The 22,586-nt window shown below is 40.0% G+C and overlaps 2 protein-coding genes across 8 annotated transcripts; one reads left to right on the top strand and one right to left on the bottom strand.

Annotated features, from left to right (window-relative positions):
• Positions 1 to 674: 674 nt before the first annotated feature.
• On the bottom strand, positions 675 to 7,679 carry dcun1d2a (DCN1, defective in cullin neddylation 1, domain containing 2a). 3 transcript variants are annotated; one of them, XM_030428970.1, is made up of 7 exons: positions 7,554 to 7,679; positions 4,964 to 5,180; positions 4,657 to 4,825; positions 4,202 to 4,332; positions 4,023 to 4,105; positions 3,273 to 3,369; positions 675 to 2,103 (listed from the first exon to the last, which is right to left on the bottom strand). In XM_030428970.1, exons 1-7 carry the CDS (start codon positions 7,554 to 7,556, stop codon positions 2,024 to 2,026), a joined length of 780 nt encoding a protein of 259 aa, XP_030284830.1. In that variant the 5' UTR covers positions 7,557 to 7,679; the 3' UTR covers positions 675 to 2,023. The 3 variants fall into 3 exon arrangements, with proteins under 3 accessions (XP_030284830.1, XP_030284831.1, XP_030284829.1); XM_030428971.1 differs by lacking the exon at positions 7,554 to 7,679 and adding an exon at positions 7,279 to 7,538; XM_030428969.1 differs by lacking the exon at positions 7,554 to 7,679 and having other exon boundaries at positions 4,964 to 6,831.
• Positions 6,994 to 22,508, top strand: tfdp1a (transcription factor Dp-1, a). Of its 5 annotated transcripts, none has more exons than XM_030428965.1 (12): positions 6,994 to 7,122; positions 14,588 to 14,674; positions 15,050 to 15,116; positions 15,331 to 15,452; positions 16,634 to 16,755; positions 16,924 to 17,089; positions 17,236 to 17,382; positions 17,478 to 17,546; positions 17,787 to 17,938; positions 19,580 to 19,746; positions 21,147 to 21,222; positions 21,322 to 22,508. In XM_030428965.1, the coding sequence occupies exons 2-12, from the start codon at positions 14,663 to 14,665 to the stop codon at positions 21,458 to 21,460; spliced, it is 1,239 nt and encodes a 412-aa protein (XP_030284825.1). In that variant the 5' UTR covers positions 6,994 to 7,122; positions 14,588 to 14,662; the 3' UTR covers positions 21,461 to 22,508. The 5 variants fall into 5 exon arrangements, with proteins under 5 accessions (XP_030284825.1, XP_030284822.1, XP_030284823.1 ...); XM_030428962.1 differs by lacking the exon at positions 6,994 to 7,122 and adding an exon at positions 12,355 to 12,509; XM_030428963.1 differs by lacking the exon at positions 6,994 to 7,122 and adding an exon at positions 12,381 to 12,570.
• Positions 22,509 to 22,586: the final 78 nt, after the last annotated feature.

The following is a 22,586-nucleotide window of genomic DNA, read 5'->3' as shown; positions in this document are numbered from 1 at the left end:
CAAATTCCCCAAATGCACTGCCATCAAACTCAAATGTTGACTGACTACAAAAAGTACATAATCCTTTAACTGTTTAAATATATTTTATTAAAATGTAATTTCCATGCATGATCTAAATGCTGTTTAAAATCTGTCTCCACTGTGCCGGGAATACTAACATAATTTAAAAAGAAATCCCTCTTATTACTTGAACTTACAATGAAAATGTATTTAAAGTGACTACAATTTCTACATCAAGAATGCAGCATGTTAGCATCTTTCAGCCTTCTGTTTTGGTTTTGCAGCCCACATCTTTAATGTTCTGGTCGACTCTCACTGCTCTCATCAATCTTAGTTCCAGCAGCAGTTAGCAGGCAGACCCACTGTTTTGTACAGTCTCAGCATGTAACAGCACAGGCGGGTAAGGTTAATGCTAATTACTATTCAAAGATCTTGTTAACTGTTGTTGATTCACAAACAACTTATTACGTTATATTCTTTGAGGTGAAAATACATAGGATCCCTATAAATTATAATTTACTTTTTATAATCTGAGCCCCACATGCAGAGTGACACCTTACACAGAAACTCAGTTAATTAAGGTACCATTCCGTACTCAGCTTTGGCCCTTCAAGGGAAACATTTGTGCACCCCTGATCTGACTCATCATCAAGAAAAGAACTATGTACATGAAGGAATCTGGAAAAACTCATGCTTTATTCATCTTTCTTAAATGAACAATATACTTAGGCTACTTACATGATGTATCAACAATATATTCTAATTTTCACTACCTTCTGTAACACTGGACAGATGGGCTTGAACAGAAACATAAATATTGAACAGAGATATTTATTCTTAAGGCGTACTTTGTCGTCCTGTTTGTTGCCCTCTTTAGTGTCCTGGTGTCTGAACTAAGGGCTTCGCACTGCCATAACATACAGATATGTGCCATGCAATCCTAAGGGTCTGTGAACTTCTTAACTTTAAATTTCACTCCAATGCTGCTCATTAGTTGCTTTAGGATCATTGTTATCTCAGAGGGATCAACAGAAAAAAAACAAAACTCCTTTTTCCACAAGTTAGAAAAAAAATTCAATATGGTGCTCCTAAGGATTGGACCGACCTTCATTTAGGATTTTAAGACCCGCTCCCAACTGAGATTAACTTGACAAATGAATACCATAAACCATTGCCAATTATCTAAATTAAAGCACTGCTTTTCACTTGGTGAAAATGTATTTGTGTAACCAGCCCGAGGAGACGTAAAATGTGTTGAACATGCTTTCAATGAGAAGCTCACAATTCCATGACTTGACATATCCACCTAATAATTAAACCAACAGCATATCATCCACGATACTGAGGCATCCTGTTAGAGCTTAGTATTTACTGTACATAAAAGAACCATCTTTAGCATTTATAAATTGAACATATTTATATTATTCTTCATATAGCTCTCTTTGTAAACTGTCCCAATAGATACAGTATGTACAGTAAAAACTGCAACAGTTCTGTTGGTGCTGGTGTAGTAAGCACGCTGTCCCAAAGTGAGAGTAAGACTTTGCACAGTCAATCAGAGCCTCATATAACAAAACACAGCTGACTAGGAAGAATCTTTAAAACACACAGTTTTCTCCTCTCCAGGCCCTTCAGAATACACACAGCCGGTGAACCTCCTCCCAGTGCTGTGTCCATTCCCACTTACAGGGCTGTGGCCTGACAGGTGCAGCTCTTCCTGGAGCAGAGCAGAGCAGAGCAGAGCAGAGGGGCGTCCAGGACACTGAGAATCCAGCAGGAGAGACGGAGGTGAATCTGGCAATGTCCATATGACGCCTCAGTCGCAGGACGAGGACAAAAATGTGGCCAGTTGTTTTCATAGTTAGTATTCAGCTCCCTGAAAGGTGGTTTCCTGACAGTTTCAAGTGCTTCTGTTTTCTCTCTGAAGTCTACAATTTTCACTTTTTTTTGTACAAGTCTTAAAAAAACTATGAAGTCACTGTAAAAGAAACAACGTTCTGGTTTTCCAGAGTTGTGACTGGATTTAGAGAGTCTTACGTTTGGATCCTGTTACAATTGGTCGAGCAAATTCCACAAAATCATCTATAAGGACTGGCCATGCTCCTGAGAAAGAAACAACAAGGTATCATTAGTGTCACAGTGATTTAAATAGGAAAGTCCATATTCACTGCATTACTTAAGCTGTTTTTACACACATTAATTCTGGACAATGTCTGGATAATCAGGTGTGTATATAGTCCAGTGTTGCCCCTTCACACATTCTCATCCACTGTAAACACTTTATTTGGTTTAGGCGAGGGTTGGGGCCTGAGAGGTGTTTGCAGCAGGGAGATTTGTCTGTAATGATGGTTTGTTTAATTGTGTTTTTGCATTGATATCAAAACTACATGTTTTTGAATGAATCAATAAACTGAATCATTATGAGGTTGCAAGAACGGTAACAGCTACTTCTAGGTAGAAAACTGGCTGTTGAGTTGCATTATGGAGTTATCTGAAATCAGCAAACTTGTTTAATTGTGTAGTCATTTGCAGCTTTGACTGTAAATGTTCTGATGTTACTACTGTGCTTATTTTATGTACTGCGGTGCTTTGCTTGTTTCTCTGATATCTACACGACAGTGCATCACAGTCGGACTGCTAGTTTGGGTTAAAGTAACTACGAGGATCTTTTAACCATCAGTGAAAAGACTGCTATTTTAAAATATTTATTATTAATACTTGTGCTTGGGTCTGACCACATATATCACATATAAATACATTACCTCATCCCGATCCATCTTGCGGTCTCTCTGTCACTCATTCCAAAACAAATGGATGTGCCGCTGCCACACGCTAGCCAAGATCTTTTCAACAGCAGGAGCTGGCGTTGTACCCCCTTTGTCAAAAGGGGCCGCTACAATCAACAAAAACTGAAGGTTCCTCGTAGTCACTTTAACTAAAGCTGTAATTTTCTTTAGTCTGTGCCACTGCACTAGTATCTTTAAAAAATGTGTATGTAAGGCAATGTGTGAAACAGGGTTTTCTACCTGGAAGTTAAAGTAAAATACAACAAAAAACATTGTGATTCGGTCAATATCCTCAAATGAGTGGAAAGCAATAAAGAAGCAAGCATGAAAGAGTATGAAGCAGCTACACTCTCAACAACACTCTTCACTCATTTTTTAAAAAAAAATCATTTTCTTTGACATGTAGAGCTCCTCTAGGACATTTTCAGGGTTGCTATGCATGTGTGAAAAGGGCTTTATGAAGCAACTGGATCAATGCAAACTCACCTTCCTCATCATAGTTTGACATATCATCTGCAATCATGTTACCAAAGTCCAACAATAGGTTCCAAGTGTCCTTTGGGATTGATCGTTTATGGTGTTCCTGTAATTAACAAGTGTTTGTGAACATATTGGTATATACATCGTTTCATGGCTTCTATTTTCTTATCACTACAAAAAAATGTTGACAATTTCCCATTATAACATCATAGTGTCCATTATGATGGACTGAGAGTATGCAGCTTTGCATTTCAACTTGACACCATCTGGTTATACTCACTGATGTGCCCTTTTTGACTGAGTTTGAAATAATCAGAAAGATGTAATAAAAGCCGGCACAAGTTTCTGGTCAGTAGGCCAAACAGATTTCAACAAGGGACTCGCAAATCCAACTTTCTCACCCGATATCAATTCCAGTACCTGGTTATCTGGTGATACCAAGTAGCAATCTGATATCAGTGCAGACCCTTTTTTTCCAAATGCAAAACCTGTGTCTGGAAGTCATTGGTGTCATTTTTATGTATGGAAACATGAAAGCACTGATTATTCTGACTATAAAATGGGCTGTCATGGCTTGATGATTGTAACTCAAAGCAAGAACACAGGATTTTTTTAAAACTGAAGTTGATGAGGAAATTGTATTTCTGTCAGTCACATCGTTGCCAGACCTAAATTGTTTTATAAGGTCAGTATTTGGGTGTATACCAATTCAACATATTTGATCGGTTCATCTCAAATTTTACATCGGTGACTCACCAAAAGGAATCTATTCCAAAGATCAAGGAACTTAAAACGTCCTGAGAGAACTAGGTTCCAGTAGGCTACAGCCATCTCCAAGTCTGCACAAAGACAAAAGCAGAACATTTAATTGCATCAGTGCGTAATTCAGTGACACCACTCTTCCTCTTGGTGTTGATTATTGTCAGTCTTCTTACCTAGACCTTTCTGTCCAGGATTTTTGGCAAAGTTAAAGGTGAACTGGTAGAAGTCCTTGAACTTCCCACTATCTTTGAGCTCCTGCTCTAATCTTGGCAAAAGGGCCTTCAGTTTCTCTGGGCTGTCACACCTAGAAGTGAGACGATTCAAGCAATAAATAAACAAACTCCAATTTCACACACACACACACACACACACAGGCTTATGTTCAACAGTTGTAACATGATGGTCTTGATGCTGATGACAAATTAGCTGAAGTTAACTCTGACATATGAACCTCAGAAGTCACAACACTGCAGCTCTTCCACTGAGTCATTCTGCGAAGACACAGAATACTCTGCGCTGCGGTTGAGTAGAACTATATATAGATAGCCTTTCCTCCCTGGAGCCACACTATGAGAATCAACATGGGGGCAGTGTGTTTACGTCTTACTTTGTTGATGTCAACACTCACCCGAGCTCCGTCATTCCATCCATAAACTCCTTCTTGGTGAACTCGCACTGAGTGGCAGCACGAAACTTCCACGCGACGACCAGCACGGTGATGCTGGCTGGATCCAGCGAGAGGTCATCGCAAAACTGCTGGATCCCGTCAATACCAATCTTATTCTCATCTTGAGGATCTATCATGGAAAAAACAACAGTTGCACTAACAATAAGTGTGTTAAACACTAAATAATACAGTACTTTTTGGAAAACCTCTGTCGTACTAAATATATCAAATCAAAAACACAGACTGGTTGTGATACTGTGATACTTACCTTTGTAGCGATTGTAGAGCTGCTCGAGCTTTTTCCGGTCTACTGACGTTTTCATGGATTCCTTACAGTAGAGATCTGGATTCTGAAAATAGTTGTCGGTAGCAACCTCTAGTTTCCAGTCATTCTGCGTGAGGCAGTACACAGCTGTCTTTTCACCCGCCTGTGTGAAGGACATGAACTGCCGTACCTTGTCCCTCTGCGAAGACTTCAGCTTATGCTGCGTGAGTACAGGACATGGGCTGTCAGACACAGGTGAGATCAGACCAGGGAGCACAGACAACAGCACGCAAACGCAGACCGAGACACAGACGAAAACACACAGCGAGACAGACACATCTACAGGCATTCAGGCAGCAGTAAAGAAGACAGAGAAGACACTCAGAGACACTCTGACACACATTTCAAAAAGTTAGTCTGTCACACTGACAAGCACGCGTTATAGGTGGCGAGCCAAGACACTGGTGTGGCAATCATGTCCTATCCAAGAGCAACATGGGCTTTTCTGAAGGGGGATGTTGTAGATTCTCAAAGCACATGCTGTACCCGGGAGGGCCCCTCAGATAACTACAGTCATAGATGTAACATGAGTAGGGAAATGGGATGCCATCACCGGGACCTAGAGGTGCAACAAGTCTGGAGTGTAACACAAGCACCCTGCTAGATATATATTTGGCAATATTTAAAAAAATAAACATATTAAAACATTTTAAGAATACATTTGTGTGAAGATATTTTAAAGTGCAGCAAGTGCACAAAACAGAAGTTTTTCGAAGAAATCAGTTATGAAGCGACCATGAAATGGTTTGGTGTACTTTTCATTAGGCTAGAACAGCTGAAACTTTGTTTTTTTAGGTTTGGTAGCAAGTCCTTCTGGGCTGTGCGCAATAAGTGGACAACAATTCGTCTTCTTTTAAGTTTATATCCATTTTCATGACTGTTATTTTGTGAAAACTAAAATAAAGCACTTATTCAAACCAAAAAGAAACTTCTGTTGTCCCTTTAACCATGATATTTTCTGAGATGGTTATACAGTTGAAATCTAATAGTGTTGCAACCCTTATTGACAGCAATTGACAGTTGTTGAAATGTTTACCAAGTCCATATTACAAGATCTAAAGCGGTAAGCTTCTCAAACACTAGGACTTCTTTAAATGTCTTTGTCATTAATAAAAGACACAAATCACATATATACATGATATCTGCATATTTGTTAGTCCAATATATACAGATATAACAACAAGGCATGGGACGATATGAACATTTCATGTAATGATTATGACTAAAATTGCACCAAAACATACTTAAGTCACATAATGTTACATTTTGTGCGGAAACAAATATTTTTATTGCATCACATATGGGACACACATCTTTTTTAAAGGATAAATAAGTGGAGGTAACCTCATCTCCCTGTCATACAATGTGCAACAATGCTTTACGCCATGGTGACAGGCTTAGGTAACTCAAAAGAAATCATGAAACCAATACAGGACTGTATGTCAGCTACCTAGACAGCCTTATCCAGTCATTCGTGTGTAGATATATATGATTATCTTAATTCATGTATACACTAAAAGTTCACCACATTCAACTTACTGTTACCGTGTTTATTTTCGATCCACTATAAAATGTTTTACTGTCCCATTCCTAATTAAAACGTTCATTTTGAGAGATTGCAATACAGAAAAAGGTGCTTGGAGTAATTCATAATTATATTATGGTCTTTGTGCACTAATGTCATTTCCAATATAAAAGTCTAACAGTAAACTCTCAACTGGACAAACAATCAACATGAAGACCTCCCTGTGATGCCTAGTTTCCCCCATTTTCAACACGCATTATAGACAATAACAACAAAACGAGTGGACAGACAGGAGATTAATTAACAAGGCAGGTAATCTTACATCCGAGCCCTAATCGATATCATCCTGAAATATCTTCACATCACCCTACCATCTCCTCACAGCAGCTGCAGTATCTGATCAATTCACTGAAGAGGAGCAGCAGCAGTATTTCCTGAAACCGGAGACTGTGTGACTTCACCAGGCTGCTAATGACTTCAACACCCGTTGCTGATTTCTGTTATTAACGAACACATGAAGTCAAACTGAAGTCTGTGCTGGCTGCTGTTCAGACAGCGCGGATTACTGTGCGACCAGGTGGGTAACGTTAGGTTAGCATTATCTACACACCAGCAGCTAGTAACTTCTACTGGCTAACGTTAGCTAAGTTAGCCAGACTGTATCACTGACATAATATCACGGGAACAGACTGTCAGTATGGTTACGGACATGCCGGCATTTCACTCAAACGACCTTGTGTGTGTCGGTGCTTCAGGTCCAACCGCTGACCTGCTCACAGCCGAAGTTGCCAGACTGCCAAAAAAGGGACGCGTTAGCTAACTTAGCTAGCTGCTCTCAAAATATCAACTGACCTTCCCTGTAACAGCAGCCAACACAAGGAACTGGTCATTGTAGGCTTGCCAAAACGCGACACCGCGTGTACTTTAATAAGACGACAATAGTCCTGAAGGTAAGCATTAGTGGCACCAAAGCCAATGCCTGGCTTTGTGTTTATTTTGGTTACCTACCATTTTCACACCCGCTGTTTGACCAGTTTGGTAGCCCGATTGACGCTCATTATGCGCATGCGCGGAAGTAGCCGAGAAGCTATTGTAGGTTTCAGTAGAAAGATGAGGCTGGCAGTGACTGCTCTGTTATTGTCTGCCATATATGCTTAAAATCAATCTGTGTGTGTGTGTGTGTGTGTGTGTGTGTGTGTGTGTGAGAGAGAGAGAGAGAGAGAGAGAGAGAGAGAGAGAGAGAGAGAGAGAGAGAGAGAGTGTGTGTGTGTGAGAGAGAGAGAGAGAAAGAAAGAGAGAGATTAAGAAAGTGACATTTTTATGGATTATGCTGGTGACCAGATGTGTCAACAACTTATTTCATATTGCAGAGTATGAGGAGGAGTGAATTTGGCTGTGAAAATCCAATACAGGGCACACAGTCAGTGAGGTTGTCACAGAACACCAAGTTTATTGAATACAAGCTTCAAACCTGCAAGATTTTGGGCTCATTTGAGGGCACCCAAAACAAACTGCACTATAAATGCAACACTTTGTTTGTTGCTTCCATTTCTCTCACACGTTTAAGTTAACAATTTGATAAAGTTTTTCTTTTGTATGTACACAAAATAATTCCTTCTTTCAGATGTTGAGCACACATTTGTTAAAATCCAATAAAATAAGCCATCCAGCTGACAGGTGTGGCAAATCAAGATGCTGACGGAACAGGACTCAGGCACAGGTGTTCCCTGCCAGCATGGGCAGGGAACTTCCCATGCTGGTGCATGGGATGCTGGTGACCAGCTTCCTCAGCAACATCACCAGAAAGATTATGCTGGTAGGCCATCATAATTAATGGGACCTTGCTGGTGGACCAGCTTCTTCATGCTGGTCCACCAGCTAAACCAGCACCAAACCAGCACTAACCAGCATAAGAGCATATGGTTCTTTCAGCAGGGCACTCCTACACACTCTCTCTGACTACCAACACCCACACCCACACACACACACACACACACACACACACACACACACACACACACACACACACACACCATCCCATATCACATCCCCTCCTCCACTACACATCACACACTCTGTCTTAATGACCTACAAGGAACAGCAAATTGGCCCCAGGTCTCCAGGAGCCCCCAAAGATCCAGCTTATCTTCGTGTCAAATGCTTCATGCTCACTTAATAGGCACTTTTCTGAGAAGATGCATAATATCAACTGACATGATAAAGGCCTGAGAATCAGTCCAAGTTCATCCCCTACTCTTGAAGTGCTCCCTGTGTCAACTCTGTTTTTGCGAATTTTATTATTTGAGTTGTTTGCTCATATGGATGCATATTTCTAAATGAATGTGTTTAAATCTCAAAGCAAAACAAGTCCTGGTTCAGGTAGCATTCAGACAGAGATCACGTGCACTCTTCACACAGAGAATATGAGAGTTAGGGGGTCAATGGGGGCCCAGCAGCTTATTCTTTGACACCTTGCAGATTAATCTAGCCAGGGGGCGAAAGTATGTCAAAGTGTGTTCTGTGCTACGGTGCAAATACTTGGAGCTTTATTTTATTCTGTGCAGTAAAAACGTAGAGTCATAAAGTGCAGACTGTTAGTTGTGTTTCTTCTTATGTTCTGACAGTGTACAAACAGACAATCTTTCTCTGTAGCTCAAAACACTTTTCAGAGACTTGCCTTCCATTTGTTTTATGTCACCGTTGTGTGATATTTAAAGAATTACTGTCCTCACATGGCGCTCCTTTTATGAGAAAAATAACATCAGTGGCTGTTGGGCTGTGTCTGGCTCGTCTAAGTTTTATCTCATGTGAAAATGAATACACCCTTCAACAAGTGTGAATAACACATGCAGCACTGTGCTGATAGAATATCTATGGACGTCAGCCTTTCCTTTTTTTTGTTTCACTTTGAAAGCGGCCTAGCTGGCGGCCGGATTTCGAGTACACTGCACTTCAGTTGACTCACAGGATGCAGCATGTAAGTCACAATTATGATGAAGGAAAACTCCTGTCAGTCACAACAGTTGTGAAACACATTCATGGGCATTACTCCAAGTACACAAGTTTGTTCTCAGTTATGCTTAGTGATGTTTCTAATATTACATAATAAAGGCTAACCTTAGTGAAAAAAAGTAAATAAGGTGGACAAAATAGTAGAAACACCTCTCATTCAGCAGCCCCATTAATTACATCCTATAGAATTAGCATTAAGTATAATTAACACCTCTCTCAAACAGTTTCAACACAAACCGAGCACAATTAAGGAGAGATTATCATAAACTGCATGAGCATCATCCAGGTGGAGTCAATCAACCCGAAATTGAGTGTACTTTATGAAATTATTTTCATATTTTCTGTATGTGTACATCACAGCAATTACACTTTTGCCAATAAGATCACATCGTTGCCATGGTCTTAGAAATTAAATATGTTCATCTTGTCAGATTTGCTCAACTCAAATGAAACTTAAACTTAAACTTAAATCCATAAAGGTGCTCACTGACTTGGTAGCTCCACTCAGATTTTAAGGCTGAAGAACACTTGGAGCATTGCAAGAGACACGGTCGCTTGTAACTAAGAGGTTACACAATAATTTAAACATGAAAAAATTAGCATGAAAATGTTTGCTGCATGTAAGGGTCGACAGTCTCTGATGAAGTCTAAATGTATGTAAATCTGCTTTTGCAACGTTGCTCGCCATCTTAACTTGCTTCTCAGGTTTTAGATGGGAATCTAATATATTACCCCACAAACCTTTTTCAACATGTCGCCCATTAATCTTTAGTTTAACTCATCAGCATCTGTTGAAGAATGAGTCCTGGAAGACAGGGAAAATGACCCAGTCTTTTACAGGTTGGCATGTTTGGGGAATGTTCCACCTTTTCTTCTTAAAGCTTTAGATTGTTGGCATGTTGTGTGGATGTAGTTAACTGTGGGTGCTGCCAAATGGAAAAAATAACAGTTTTTCTGCCAATCTGCCACGGCTGCAGCCAAGATTTGTAAAATACTGAAGTCACAAGTTATAGTTCTACCAGCGCACGTTACCACCTCTCAGAAATGTTTTACTGAGAGGTCACCAAAGAAGCTTGTAAAAAGAAGTCTGTCAAATTGTCTCTCCTTTTTTTGGGTGAGGTGGGTAAAGGAGGGTCGCCTGTTAATTGCAGGCTTTGTGGTTTAATCCCAGCTCCCTTTGTCCACTTGTGAAAGTGTCCTTGTGTAAGACACTGAAGCTTCATTTCTTCAGACGGTCAGGTCCAAATTTTGGGTGAATGAAAAGCCCCATTGAAAAAGTGCCTTGGTATTAAAAGTGCCACATTTATCTATTCATTTAAATGATCAATTATGTTTTCTATTAATTCTGTTTTCAATCTGGATGCTATAAGGATGTTTCCAGGCGTTTGCCACACTAGTGGGAATATAATAAATGGTATGTTCTCCTTATGTGGAATTAAAATTCAGGGACAATAGCCCTAAAACCCATATGTGTCATTTCTGTGTAGTTGTGGAATGGGCGATTAAACTCCCATATTACCAGAAACAATATGAAGACATAACCTTGATGTCGTCAGTGGTAGCTGTGCACGGCTTGAGAAGACGAATAAAGTATATATTTTTGTGTTTCGGTGCAAGTACAGACTTCAGGCTTTTATACACACCCTGTCAGGAGCTCATTTTTGTTTAATCCGCATGCGGTTATCCCTTAGAAACTTCAAATGTGGCTGAAACAAATCCAGGAGTCTGAGCTGAAGGGAAGAGCTAGCTTTAGAGCATCGGGATTACAGTTTTTCCCAAATTGTTTATATATATTTCCTGAAACTATAGCTCAGTTTCTTAAAACTCTAAACACAAAACTGGAAACTGTTAACCATTTAATCAAAACTCTCTCGTTTTCTCTCTTTTCATGATACATATGGCTGTCATCCACAATTTAAACTCTGGAGCGATAGATTTAAAACACCGCCATCAAAATGCTGTTTATACAATCACGAGGCCATGTTCAAACATACAGAAATGAGTGGGTATTGTTTCATTTCCCTCATTTTTACTTTAATGCCGAAATCATATAGAATGGAACAAAGCAAATTATGTAAAATGTACAGTTGACTGAACTAACTGGTAAACAAAGGAATGAATGGATAGATGGATGGATAAATGAATGAATGAATGAATGAATAAATGAATGAATAAATGAATGAATGAATGAATGAATGAATGGATGGATGGATGGCTGAACAGGAGGCCCACAAAAACATGATGTGGTAAAGTAGATTTACATGTACAGTACACATTCCTGATATTCCTGATCGGGCCAGAGGACCTCGTCATTGGCTTATGTCGGAACCTGGGGACTTCTTTATTCTCTGACATGGTTGAGTTTGAACAGGTGAGATGTGAGTAAAACCAATTAGTAGAAGGGGTGTGTCATTTTAAATAAGCACTATTCTCCCAGCGGACAAAGTGTGCTAAATGATGCCACTTGCATTTAACGTTGAGCAAACAGGCGTTTTAGAAATTCCCTTTAGGTGAAAACAATGGCAGCATGCTTAAAGTGTGGCAGTCTGTAGTTTTGTTTTGATATATGACATTTGGGTTTTCATTATTGTGCGTATAGTAACACTTTTTGTGTGAATGGAGAAGAAACTGTGAATGGTGAAATGGTGTAAAAATGGAGGCAAACTGTAGTGACAGGTGCAGGAGGGAAACGTACCGTCACACTCCTGAGCAGCAGGTGGCGGTATATGCGTCTCTGAAGCAGGCTGGTATCCACCAATCCCAGGAGGCGCAGGTTGTGGGCATGAACTACTTTGACTGCTTTGCCTTCGTCTCGTCGATGCTGCCCAATCAGAGGCCGCGAAAGCGAGACACCGCCAAGATCAGATTGTCAGACGCGCTGCTGTAGCAAGGCTAGCAGAGAGTGGATAGAAAAAGGCTAACAGGCGATTTGCTAACTTGTGAAGTGCACCGGTAAGCCACATTTATTGACTTGTGGCTCGCTACACAGCTGCCGCACAACAAAGTTCCTGAGGTTAGATGACTGTTTTACAAGTTATTGTGCTTTTAATGTCCTGGAAACACACTGGAACCCAGGCAGAAAGCTAACCACGGTAAAACGTGCAGCTAATTGTAGCAGTGTTGTGGGTGACAGCTGTGGATTAGCTCCGTCGTCCGCAAGCTAGCAGCTAGCGTATAGTCAGTTAGCTAACGTTAACAAAGCGCCGGTGGTCCTGGCTGTTCAACCGTAATCGCGAGTTAGCTTGTAGCTAAAATATACAGTTGACATTGCTAACTAGCAAAGTGAGTTGCAAGTCGTCGCTGTACTCTGTGCGTAACTTCAATTAATCTTCTGCAAAATTGCTAGCGAATCGTTCGAAAACTGAGTCATTAGCAGGGGTTTGGTTAGTTTAACCTAACGTTTATTGCAATTGTGAAAGAACTAACCTAGTTACATTTACAAAATCTGCTTGTCTTTTATAAAACATTAACATTACGTTTTTATCAGAGCTTTAACGGACCTTTGTCTTCCGAAACGAAATGAAAACAAATGTTTTAAAATGCCAGATCAGCGGTCGATCAAATCATACAAGTAACGAAAATTTAGTCGTCGATAATTTATTCAAAACAAAGATAATAAGGCTAGCTGGGGAACAATCATGCATTTAAAATGATGCAAGGGATTCTGCTTGTAGCAGCTCACTGCTTGTATGTCTGTTGACTGACCGTCTAAAAGAGTTCTGTGACTGTCGATAAACCACAATTTAACAGCAATAATCTAGCTAATTACAAGCGAGTAATTTAAGGGGTATGCTAGGAGTTGAGGTGCAACTAGGAACTTGGGTGTGACGAGAAAAATATCATAACATTCACAGTCTGAATAAAATATATGTTGTCTGTATTTTATTGTCAACTTTATTTTGTTCATTTCCCAGTGTTTCGTGCTTCTTGAAATTATAGCGATCACTTTTTATACAGCCCCAGTAGTGGACGATCAGGGATAATCATGGCATTACTTACTGTATAGTGTAAAAATGACAAAAACCTGGAAGACAATTAAACTAAAATTAAATACCCAGCAATAGGAACATATTTTGTCCCTGGAATTAACTATATAATTATTAAAAAGTACTTCGACATTGCTTAGTTTGTTTCCTGTTTGGTAGGGATTTAGACCTCCTCTTCCTCCATTCTCAAATGCCAACAACAACAGCCGTCGAAGAAACAGGAGAGTGCACTCGTAAGTGCACAGAATCAATATATTATCCTTCTTCACCGTGCGAAAAGCACACAAATATCTTATCTTTTTAACCCATGCTCAACTGTTCGGAACATGCAGCACGGAAACAAAAATCGCTCATTTTTAAAAAATGTGAATCCTTTCAAAACGTGCATAAGCTAACCAGCTAGCTAGCGCCAGCAAGTTGTATCCTACGCTAACTGCTAGCAGTAACAGTTAGCTAGCTGCATTCAACAAAAGATTGTTCATTGCTATCGCCGTGTGATATATATGCTGTTACTACCGCATGCAACAGTAATATCTGTAACCGTGTGGTGCTATCACTTTGGTCAATCTAATAGTTTTGCGCTGGTGTGATAAAGTTAGCATGTTTGTGTGACCTGTAGCAGAAGTTCGACGATGCTTCTCCTCCGGACGTGCTCGGTACCTGAAGTAGGCCTTGTGCACACTTAGCGTAGTAAAAGTTGTGAGCATCGAGGGCTGCTTTAATATGGTTTTGTGCACACACGATGCGTTCTGAAAGCCCCCCTCCCCAAAGGTTCATACGATTGAGATGGATCGAGAATACTCACATTTTCCACCAGTTTTGTCTTGGGGGGAGAATATCCGTTAACTATGGCTAACGTGAGTGATGTAGCTTTTTACTGTGTGCTGGCAGCAAGCACATCAAATGGGCCTCAGAAATAAGTGCAGTTGAATTTTATACGAAAAACAGAGTCAGACATGTTCGAGCTCGGCAGATATAACGGAAAAATGTGATGTTAGAAACTTGCCATTGTCACTTAATAGTTGGCTGCATTTCTGTCCACAGGGGTCTGAATAGCCACAAATAGGAGAACATTTTTTATTTTAGCCTGAAGCTCAACTCCTCCGGTCCTTTGGGATCATGGCTAAAGATGTAAGTAAATATATGCATGCTTTTTACTGGGAAAAAGTATTGTCATTTGTGTGTCACCTTGTTGGCGCTATAGCTGAAGGCACAAGTGTTAAAATTAGATCTGGAATAACATCATGTTTCTTTGTAGTGTTTTTGTTCAAAGCAACAAATGGTAACCTCCAGAGAAAGCTAGTTGATTGCTGGGTCTTTTCCCCAGGTTATCAAAAACTGACACTTTGGTATCTGACCTGAGCTGCCGACCCAAAGCATCAGTATTTGACGACATGGGGATGAGACTATCTTTCTCCAGGGAGTCACATTCTCTTGCTTTAACTTGGCTATTGTAATGCCTTGAATGTTTATTTCTAAGTTTATTGAGTTATTGTCCCTTTGCAGGCTGGTCTGATTGAAACAAATGGAGAGCTGAAGGTTTTCATCGATCAGAATCTGAGCCCTAGCAAAGGTAAAAGTTAGTAATTGCCTTTCATACAGCAATTGCACACAATTCAGTGTTTTCTTTGCATTTCGTACAGTGTAGTTTTATTGATTACCTGTCCCACAAAAGAAACACTGTTTCTTCTGGTGAAGGTCTAGTTGCTTGTGGTTAGACGATAGGGGGCAATGGAGTATCAATCAAGAGCTCTACTCATTACTGGTCCTCTTATGTCTTCTATTAGGCGTCCTATCTTTGGTTACTGTCCAGCCTACAGCTGCCCCTGTGGCCAAACAGCTACTTCCCAAAACTCTTGGGCCATCCAATGTGAACATTGCTGCCCACATGCAACATGTGCCACACATGGTGAGTGATACTCTACACAACTTCAACATGGTCTTGATACGTCAGGCTTTTGTGCTTTCTTAATTACATTTATATAATTTAGATCCAGTTAAAAAAAAAACAAAAAAACATTCTGCATCATCAGTGATCCACAGATGCATTTGCATTTAGATTACTTGCAAGGTTTCTTTGCTATGTCTTACTATTGTGTAAGCCCCTCCATTATCATAGTGAGGTGACCGAGCGGAGGGTAGGTGGAGGCAGTTGATCCTAAGCTTATCAACTCTACAGTCAGCAGGATTACACCCATCATCCCATTATATACGAGGAATGTATACATAACGGAAATCAGCTTAGATATCACCTTAGTGAAGGAATAGATCACCTATCTCCTAGATGCTTCATATTACTAATAGACATAGTTTATGAATGTCTTTGATCGATAACTAGCCATGATCATAAACAAATTGTTTAGTTGATTAAGATGAAATGCTAAATGGTCTCTTCTGCCATTAAAACTTGACTTAAATAACTTTCAGTGGTTCATTTGGCAGCACAGTACAGATATGTTAGGCATTGGAAACATAGTTGTGTTTTATGAAAGGAGATTTATCAGGTGACAAATTGAATTTAATAATTGTCATTCAGCTGTGCTGCTTAATCTATTGCATCCAATACTCCTGTTGTTATTATGAGTGTATCACTTCACATTAAAAGTTGTACACTACAGCACTAAATGAGTGAAGTCCTCAGGGCAACAACCTGTTTCCTAATGTTGACAAGATAAGAGATGGTTGTTGACTTCAGAAGACAGGGTGTGACCATTTTGGGCCGGTTCCACTGTGAAAAAGGGTTAAACTTGTTCAAATAACCAATGTCTCTCCTGGTCCCTGAACACAACCAGCCTGACTTCCCATTTAAATGAACCTTATCCCCTCTGTTAAACTGATGTTTTTTTTTTGTATGTGCAGTTTTAGAAAAAGTTTAATGTATATCCTTTCATCAGATAAACTAAGACTGGATTTTTTTTCCCATCCCTTGCATTGACGGCACATTAGGACGGGTTCTTCTATTGCTTAGTATGAACAGGAGGGAAGATTACAACAAGCAGAACCTGTGTGCCCTATATTGTACATGACTACTGCTTCAAGACAATAGTCATGAAATGATTTCTTTCCTTTCTTATGCTCTGTCCTCTGTAGGTGATTGGAACACCCCAGAGGCCTACGGTATCCAATACCATTTTGGTAAACAGTCCACACACACCAAGTTCTCAGTTCCTTACTCAGAGTCAACCATCTGACGCCTCTCCCTGGTCATCAGGGTAAGTCTTGAAAGGTCCTGTAGCTTATAAGCTTGGAACATCATTATTGATAATGTTAAACTATTTTAACATGTATTAAGTCACTTAAAAGAAAATAAACAAGTTTGACATACTAATCATTGTGTTTGATGTGAGAATTGAGCGATATGTGGGATTTGTTGTCCACAGAAAACGAGGCAAGAAAGGGGAAAAGAATGGAAAGGGCTTGAGGCATTTCTCCATGAAAGTGTGCGAGAAGGTGCAGAAGAAAGGCGTAACCACCTACAATGAAGTGGCAGATGAACTGGTTGCAGAATTCAGCTCTGCAGACAACCACATGTCACCCAATGACTCGGTGAGTGCTTCAGCTGCGTGATGCTCCATCTGAGTGATGCCAACATGTTTAACAACCCAAAGAAATACTTGAAAAATAGAGCATACAGCATATTGATAGATTTGACAGTTTTTTTTTAAATTTTGAATTATGTTTTCCCATTTTAGCACGTGTATGACCAGAAGAACATCCGGCGGCGTGTCTATGATGCACTTAATGTGCTCATGGCCATGAACATTATCTCTAAAGAGAAGAAGGAAATCAAGTGGATTGGCCTTCCCACTAACTCAGCGCAAGAGTGCCAAAACCTCGAGGTAGAAACACACAGTGAAGACCTGTCCTGTTAGAGATATCTTGTATTTTACTCATGTTATAATTCTTAATTATTGTTCCTTAATTTCAACTGCAGGTGGAGAGACAAAGGCGGCTGGAGAGGATTAAGCAGAAACAATCACAGCTTCAGGAGCTCATACTGCAGGTGGGAATAATATGAGTGCTTGTGTCCAGGGGGTTCACATGAATCCTCTAATATCTGATGATGCCTTTAACTCTGACCTCAGTAATAAGCGTGTAGTTAAATTAACACCTCTCTGACGGCATCAATCACAACTGAGCGTTATTATCTTTGTGAAGGTAGAATTTATGGCAGGCTAATACATTGGATTGTATTAGAATTTACAGGTCTACCTAATAAATAATTTTTTTTTTTGTCTTGCAGCAAATAGCTTTTAAGAACCTGGTTCAGCGAAACAGACAGACAGAGCAGCAGGCAAACAGACCTCCACCTCCCAACTCCATCATCCACCTTCCCTTCATTATTGTCAACACCAGCAAGAAAACTGTCATCGACTGCAGCATCTCTAATGACAAGTATGTGACTGTGCTACCCTTCATTTTAGGTACACTTAGTGCTTTTGCATGTTTACATTTAAGGCTAATGTTCTTTAAATTGATAGCAAAAGAACAGTAATGTGAAATTACCTTTATTATTAAATGTCTCTATACTGTAGGCATACATGTAGATGTGTTTACGCTTCTCAACGCTGGCCAGGTATGATTTAAGATTATCGCTAGCTATACAAGTCATGTGACATAGTTGTATTTAGAGACTATTTAGGGTAGTAAAATGTATTAACTTTTGCTTAATAATTTTCTTGCTCTTTGGAAGTAAGCATAAAGTAATTTGAAATGGGAGGTTATTAAGCTTGGGCGTTGGTATGAGTGTGTAAAACACAAGACAGTTTCTTGAGCAGATGACTCAACACTTCAGTATGTAGCTGTTTAGCAGCAGAATTTTTATGTAACACTTTCCCACTGGCCTCTAAATGAAACGTAATAACTAGGGTCATTATAGGATACAAATATTTGATACAAGCAAACTGTCATGCTGCACCTTTTTCATTTTAAAGGGCAACCACAGATGGAACATCAGCGGTTCTGTGATATGACATGTAAATACTGTTCTTCTCCCTGCCTTTAACATCCGGTTAGATTCATTCGAGTAGATGTAAAGGAAAAATGTATTGGATTATTCCATGATTTAATGGTTCTGATGGTATTACGTGGCATGACTGGAATGGAGCTTGGTAGCAGTTTAAAACATATTACCTTATTGTATCATAACATTTGCTATTAAATGTCTTTTGTGGTAGAAACTGGGAGATAATGGATCAAAACTGTTGTCGCATAAGAATGGAAGAGTGCATATATAAACCATCATTATGTAATCTACAGTTACACATGCACTTAATCCAATACCCTTTAGGCCCACCCAGGGTAGTTAAAATAGGCAAGCTAAGGCTGAAGGACTCACTTTTCGGAGAAGCGCAGCCCAACATCACGGTCTGGTGGCCAGTCATCTAAACTGGCGATCAGACTATCACTGAAGCCATGGTGGAGTGTATGGTGTTTTGTGTATTCTCAGTTTTGCATTGTGCACCACTGTAAAACAAATGTGTTGATGCTGACGCTCACTATAGGACTTGCAGTCTTAACCTACTGTGGCAGAGGCAAGACCAGAGATCCTAAGCAGTGTAGAATGGGTCAGTAGCTGGACGTATTATTTAGCATGGCTTAATGCTACAGAGAGAACACGATGGTTATTTCTCTGTGTAGCGGTAAGTTTTACTTTCACTTCGGTTTGGTCTTGTCCCACAGTTTAAAACACACATTAAAGATCAAGTCTGATCTCATCCCTGTTGTTATTATTTTTAATCCTTCGATGAGGACAAACAATCACTGGTAGGACCAGCGTCATAGAAGCATAACAACATAGCCGCTTAGTCTTTTGGCAAACTGATCAGCGGGGTTTCCCAATACGTCACAATACCAGATTTGGTGTAAATGCAATTTCATTATTCTATATCCATTAGATTGTGCAAACAACCCTGTCTTACACTCAGAACTCCTCAAAGCATTCAAAAGTTAGATTATTAACACTTTTTGTTTGTTTAAAACATTGATAACTCACCCATTCTCGTGTCTTCTCTTCTCCCTCTTTCTCATCTCCAGGTTCGAGTATTTGTTCAATTTTGACAGCATGTTTGAGATCCACGATGATATCGAGGTGCTGAAGCGTATGAACATGGCCTGTGGTTTAGAGGTTGGGAACTGTTCTCAGGAGAATCTGAAGGTTGCACGAAGCCTGGTGCCCAAAGCTCTGGAGCCCTACGTTATAGGTCAGTGCTACGGCCCCCGAGTGTACCACATGCTCATTTTTATTTATTAGTCATTTGTTGACGAGCTACCGCTAAGACAGTACTACCGGAACTGTAAAGCTGAAGTGGTCTAGGACATTTCTCAGAACTTTTAATGCCTCCGCCCCTGTCATAGTCGTGACGGGAGGCATAATGTGCTCTAGTTCTCCATCCATCCCAGTCTTGTAAACACTATTGCATTTTTTAAAAATTTGGCATCCAGTTTGACTTGATTGAACTGATTTTGGTTGTCAAAGGTCAACGTCCAGCATGCATATTGAGTTCTCACTGGAAGTTATTCACTGGAATCATACATATCATTATAGTGAGAATTCTCATTTCTCCAAAAAAATAGACTGGATACTTTTTTACAAATTCCTTCAAAGTATTCACTACATGCGAGTCTGGACAGACTTGGATGTATACTTGAACTTGCCTGGTATGCAAAGGCATACAACTGTGAGGCATTAAATCCAGTTTGGTCAGCGGATCAGTTTTAAGATCACAAAGGAACAAACAGTAGAAGAGGCAGCAGCAGTGAACTGGTTAGATGACAATCTCCTGCTGTGAGGCTTTCTACATCTTTTGGGGTTGGTTCCTTAGTCTCGAGGGTAAGAAGTGTCTCTTGTGTCCACTTCATAGCAGGAGCCATCGAGGTGTCTCAGATGCAGGGAAATATGACATGTGAGAAGAACATGCTATGAAATTATTCAGTTCAAGCTCTAAACCAAGAGAACCCTCACCTACTCTGGTCATTTGTTTTGATTGAAATAAATGTGTTCAAATCCCACACACTGCAAAATTGCAGGTGTTAAAAAGGTTTGATGTGCTGATTTTGGTTGGCATGTAGTAGAGTATGATGGTGCAACAACATTTAAGTAAAGCGCTGCCTGTTTGATATCATACACTGCCTCTGCCTGACTTATATCATTCATTACACTGATAACTGCTAGTCAGCTGCTGCACTTTTATACTACTTTTATAGTGTAACAGTATAAATGCTCCACGTATGACTGAAAATCTTTACCTATTGCATTTTCTGTAGGATATTAGCCATTTACTTGAAGGCATTGTGGGACTGCAGGTGACATTGATTGAAATATATATATTTTTTAACTTGAATAAAGATAAGAGTGAAATTTGCCTCCCTGCAGTAATTTGGTAGTAGTCGTTGAAATTCCATGGAGGAAGTTTTTATTATTGTATCTCCTGGGTTGTTCCTTGCCATTTTATGATGCAGATACAGTGGTGACATAACTTGTTGGAAGAAGTTGTGGCCTTATGACCGTCGATATGCTCACAGCATTAAAGCGAGAAGTTATTGATTTTAGGTTCCACCAAAGGAATTTCTTTATATTGCATTTTCTTATTTTCTATTTCAGAGATGGCAAAGGGTCCCATCAGTAACGTCTACATCACTGGAGGTTCCTCTGCCAATGGAGCTCGTTACCCTGCAAGGTGTGAGAGTGATTCAACCCATGAATATGATAGAAACCAGATGTTTTATTCCATCACCTCCTAAAGAGTGATAACATTTCCCTCCTCCTCTCTTCATAGTGATGGTTGCACTGATGGCACCATGGCCTCCAGCTCGAATGACTCTCACTACAGCGGCTCTCGCGTGGAGACTCCAGTGTCTTATATGGGGGATGATGACGATGAGGATGAGTACGACGAGAACGACGATGAAGACTAACCTGTCTACGCCTTGCCACTCCAACAAGCACAGTCCTTCAAACAACCTTCACCGTGGGAATTTAGTCCCTTTTTTGTGTGTGCTTCTTCGACCTTTTCCCCTGTTTCCCATGCCTGTATCTCTGTGTGGCTTTCTCAGGGGTGTAGATGAATATTGAAAGAACAGAGGTGTAAATTGCACCCATCTTTTTTCTGCTCCTGAAGCACCTGCACCACAGCTCTGGGGGCGGTGTCGTCCAAGGGAACTGTAGTCTGTGGCCCGGCCACCACGCTGAAGTCTTTGTATTTCTAATCCACTTCTCGATAAGCCATCCCACTAAAAAAAAAACCTCTGTAAAACCTACTGCTGTTGGAGAATGTATAATGTACTTGTTTGAATAGTTATTCCTATTATTTTGCAATTGCCTAAGGCAGACACGATGATGATGATCAAAATGTTGCGAGATGGCCAAAGTGTCTGCTTTAACATGCTGCGTTAGTGCAACAACATGGATTCAGAACGGCCTGATACAGGTGCCATTGCATCCCTGGATGGGGCTCCGTCAGATGTGTTGATACTTTTTGTTTTGTGTTCTGGGCAATAATTTGAAATAGTTTCTTATCCCCCATTTTGTTGGGCTGGCTTCCTTCTGTTCTGTAGGCAGCTGCTTTCCTGATCTTGTTTGCTAGTGTTTTTTTGTTTTGTTTTGTATTCTGGAGTTAAAGGAATTCTCCATCACCACCCTGTTAACGCCTTGGTAGTGTTTACAAAATAATGGCACCAGCAAGGTAAAGACTTTTATAACCCAGGCTCCTAATAGGTAAATAAGCTTTTCTTTGTGAATTACGTATATGAATCCTACGACGATTGTAGCTTATAGTATCCTTTAGAGGCCAGTGATAAAGGTAAAAATTATTGATGTAAAAAAAAAAATGTGGTTGCATAGGTCTTTATGTACTCCCTTCAAAGATCTCCCTTTTAAAACTTAGCAACACATGTACTGACTCTTCCAAATACCTTTTTCTGTAATCTAATATAAGTTTGCAAATTAAAATATAGATTGTTTTAATAATTTTGTATCTATAATTCATGTTGGCTTGATGCAGAAACAAGGAGGCCATTGTGGTGTCAGGCCTTGTGCAATGAA

The sequence above is a fragment of the Sparus aurata genome, chromosome 9 (assembly GCF_900880675.1).
Source record: "Sparus aurata chromosome 9, fSpaAur1.1, whole genome shotgun sequence".
NCBI lineage: Eukaryota > Metazoa > Chordata > Actinopteri > Spariformes > Sparidae > Sparus > Sparus aurata.
This window is presented reverse-complemented; position numbering and strand designations above follow the sequence as displayed.

Excerpts from the sequence above, each read along its gene's own strand:
- dcun1d2a (XM_030428969.1), bottom strand. The coding sequence starts at position 5,309 with ATGCCTGTAGATGTGTCTGTCTCGCTGTGTGTTTTCGTCTGTGTCTCG. Across the intron at positions 4,826-4,963 it reads GCTCTACAATCGCTACAAAG|ATCCTCAAGATGAGAATAAG; the intron begins GTAAGTATCACA and ends TTTCCATGATAG. Across the intron at positions 2,104-3,272 it reads GTCAAACTATGATGAGGAAG|GAGCATGGCCAGTCCTTATA; the intron begins GTGAGTTTGCAT and ends TTTCTTTCTCAG.
- tfdp1a (XM_030428965.1), top strand. Across the intron at positions 16,756-16,923 it reads GCCTCTCCCTGGTCATCAGG|AAAACGAGGCAAGAAAGGGG; the intron begins GTAAGTCTTGAA and ends TGTTGTCCACAG. Across the intron at positions 21,223-21,321 it reads GGAGCTCGTTACCCTGCAAG|TGATGGTTGCACTGATGGCA; the intron begins GTGTGAGAGTGA and ends CTCTCTTCATAG.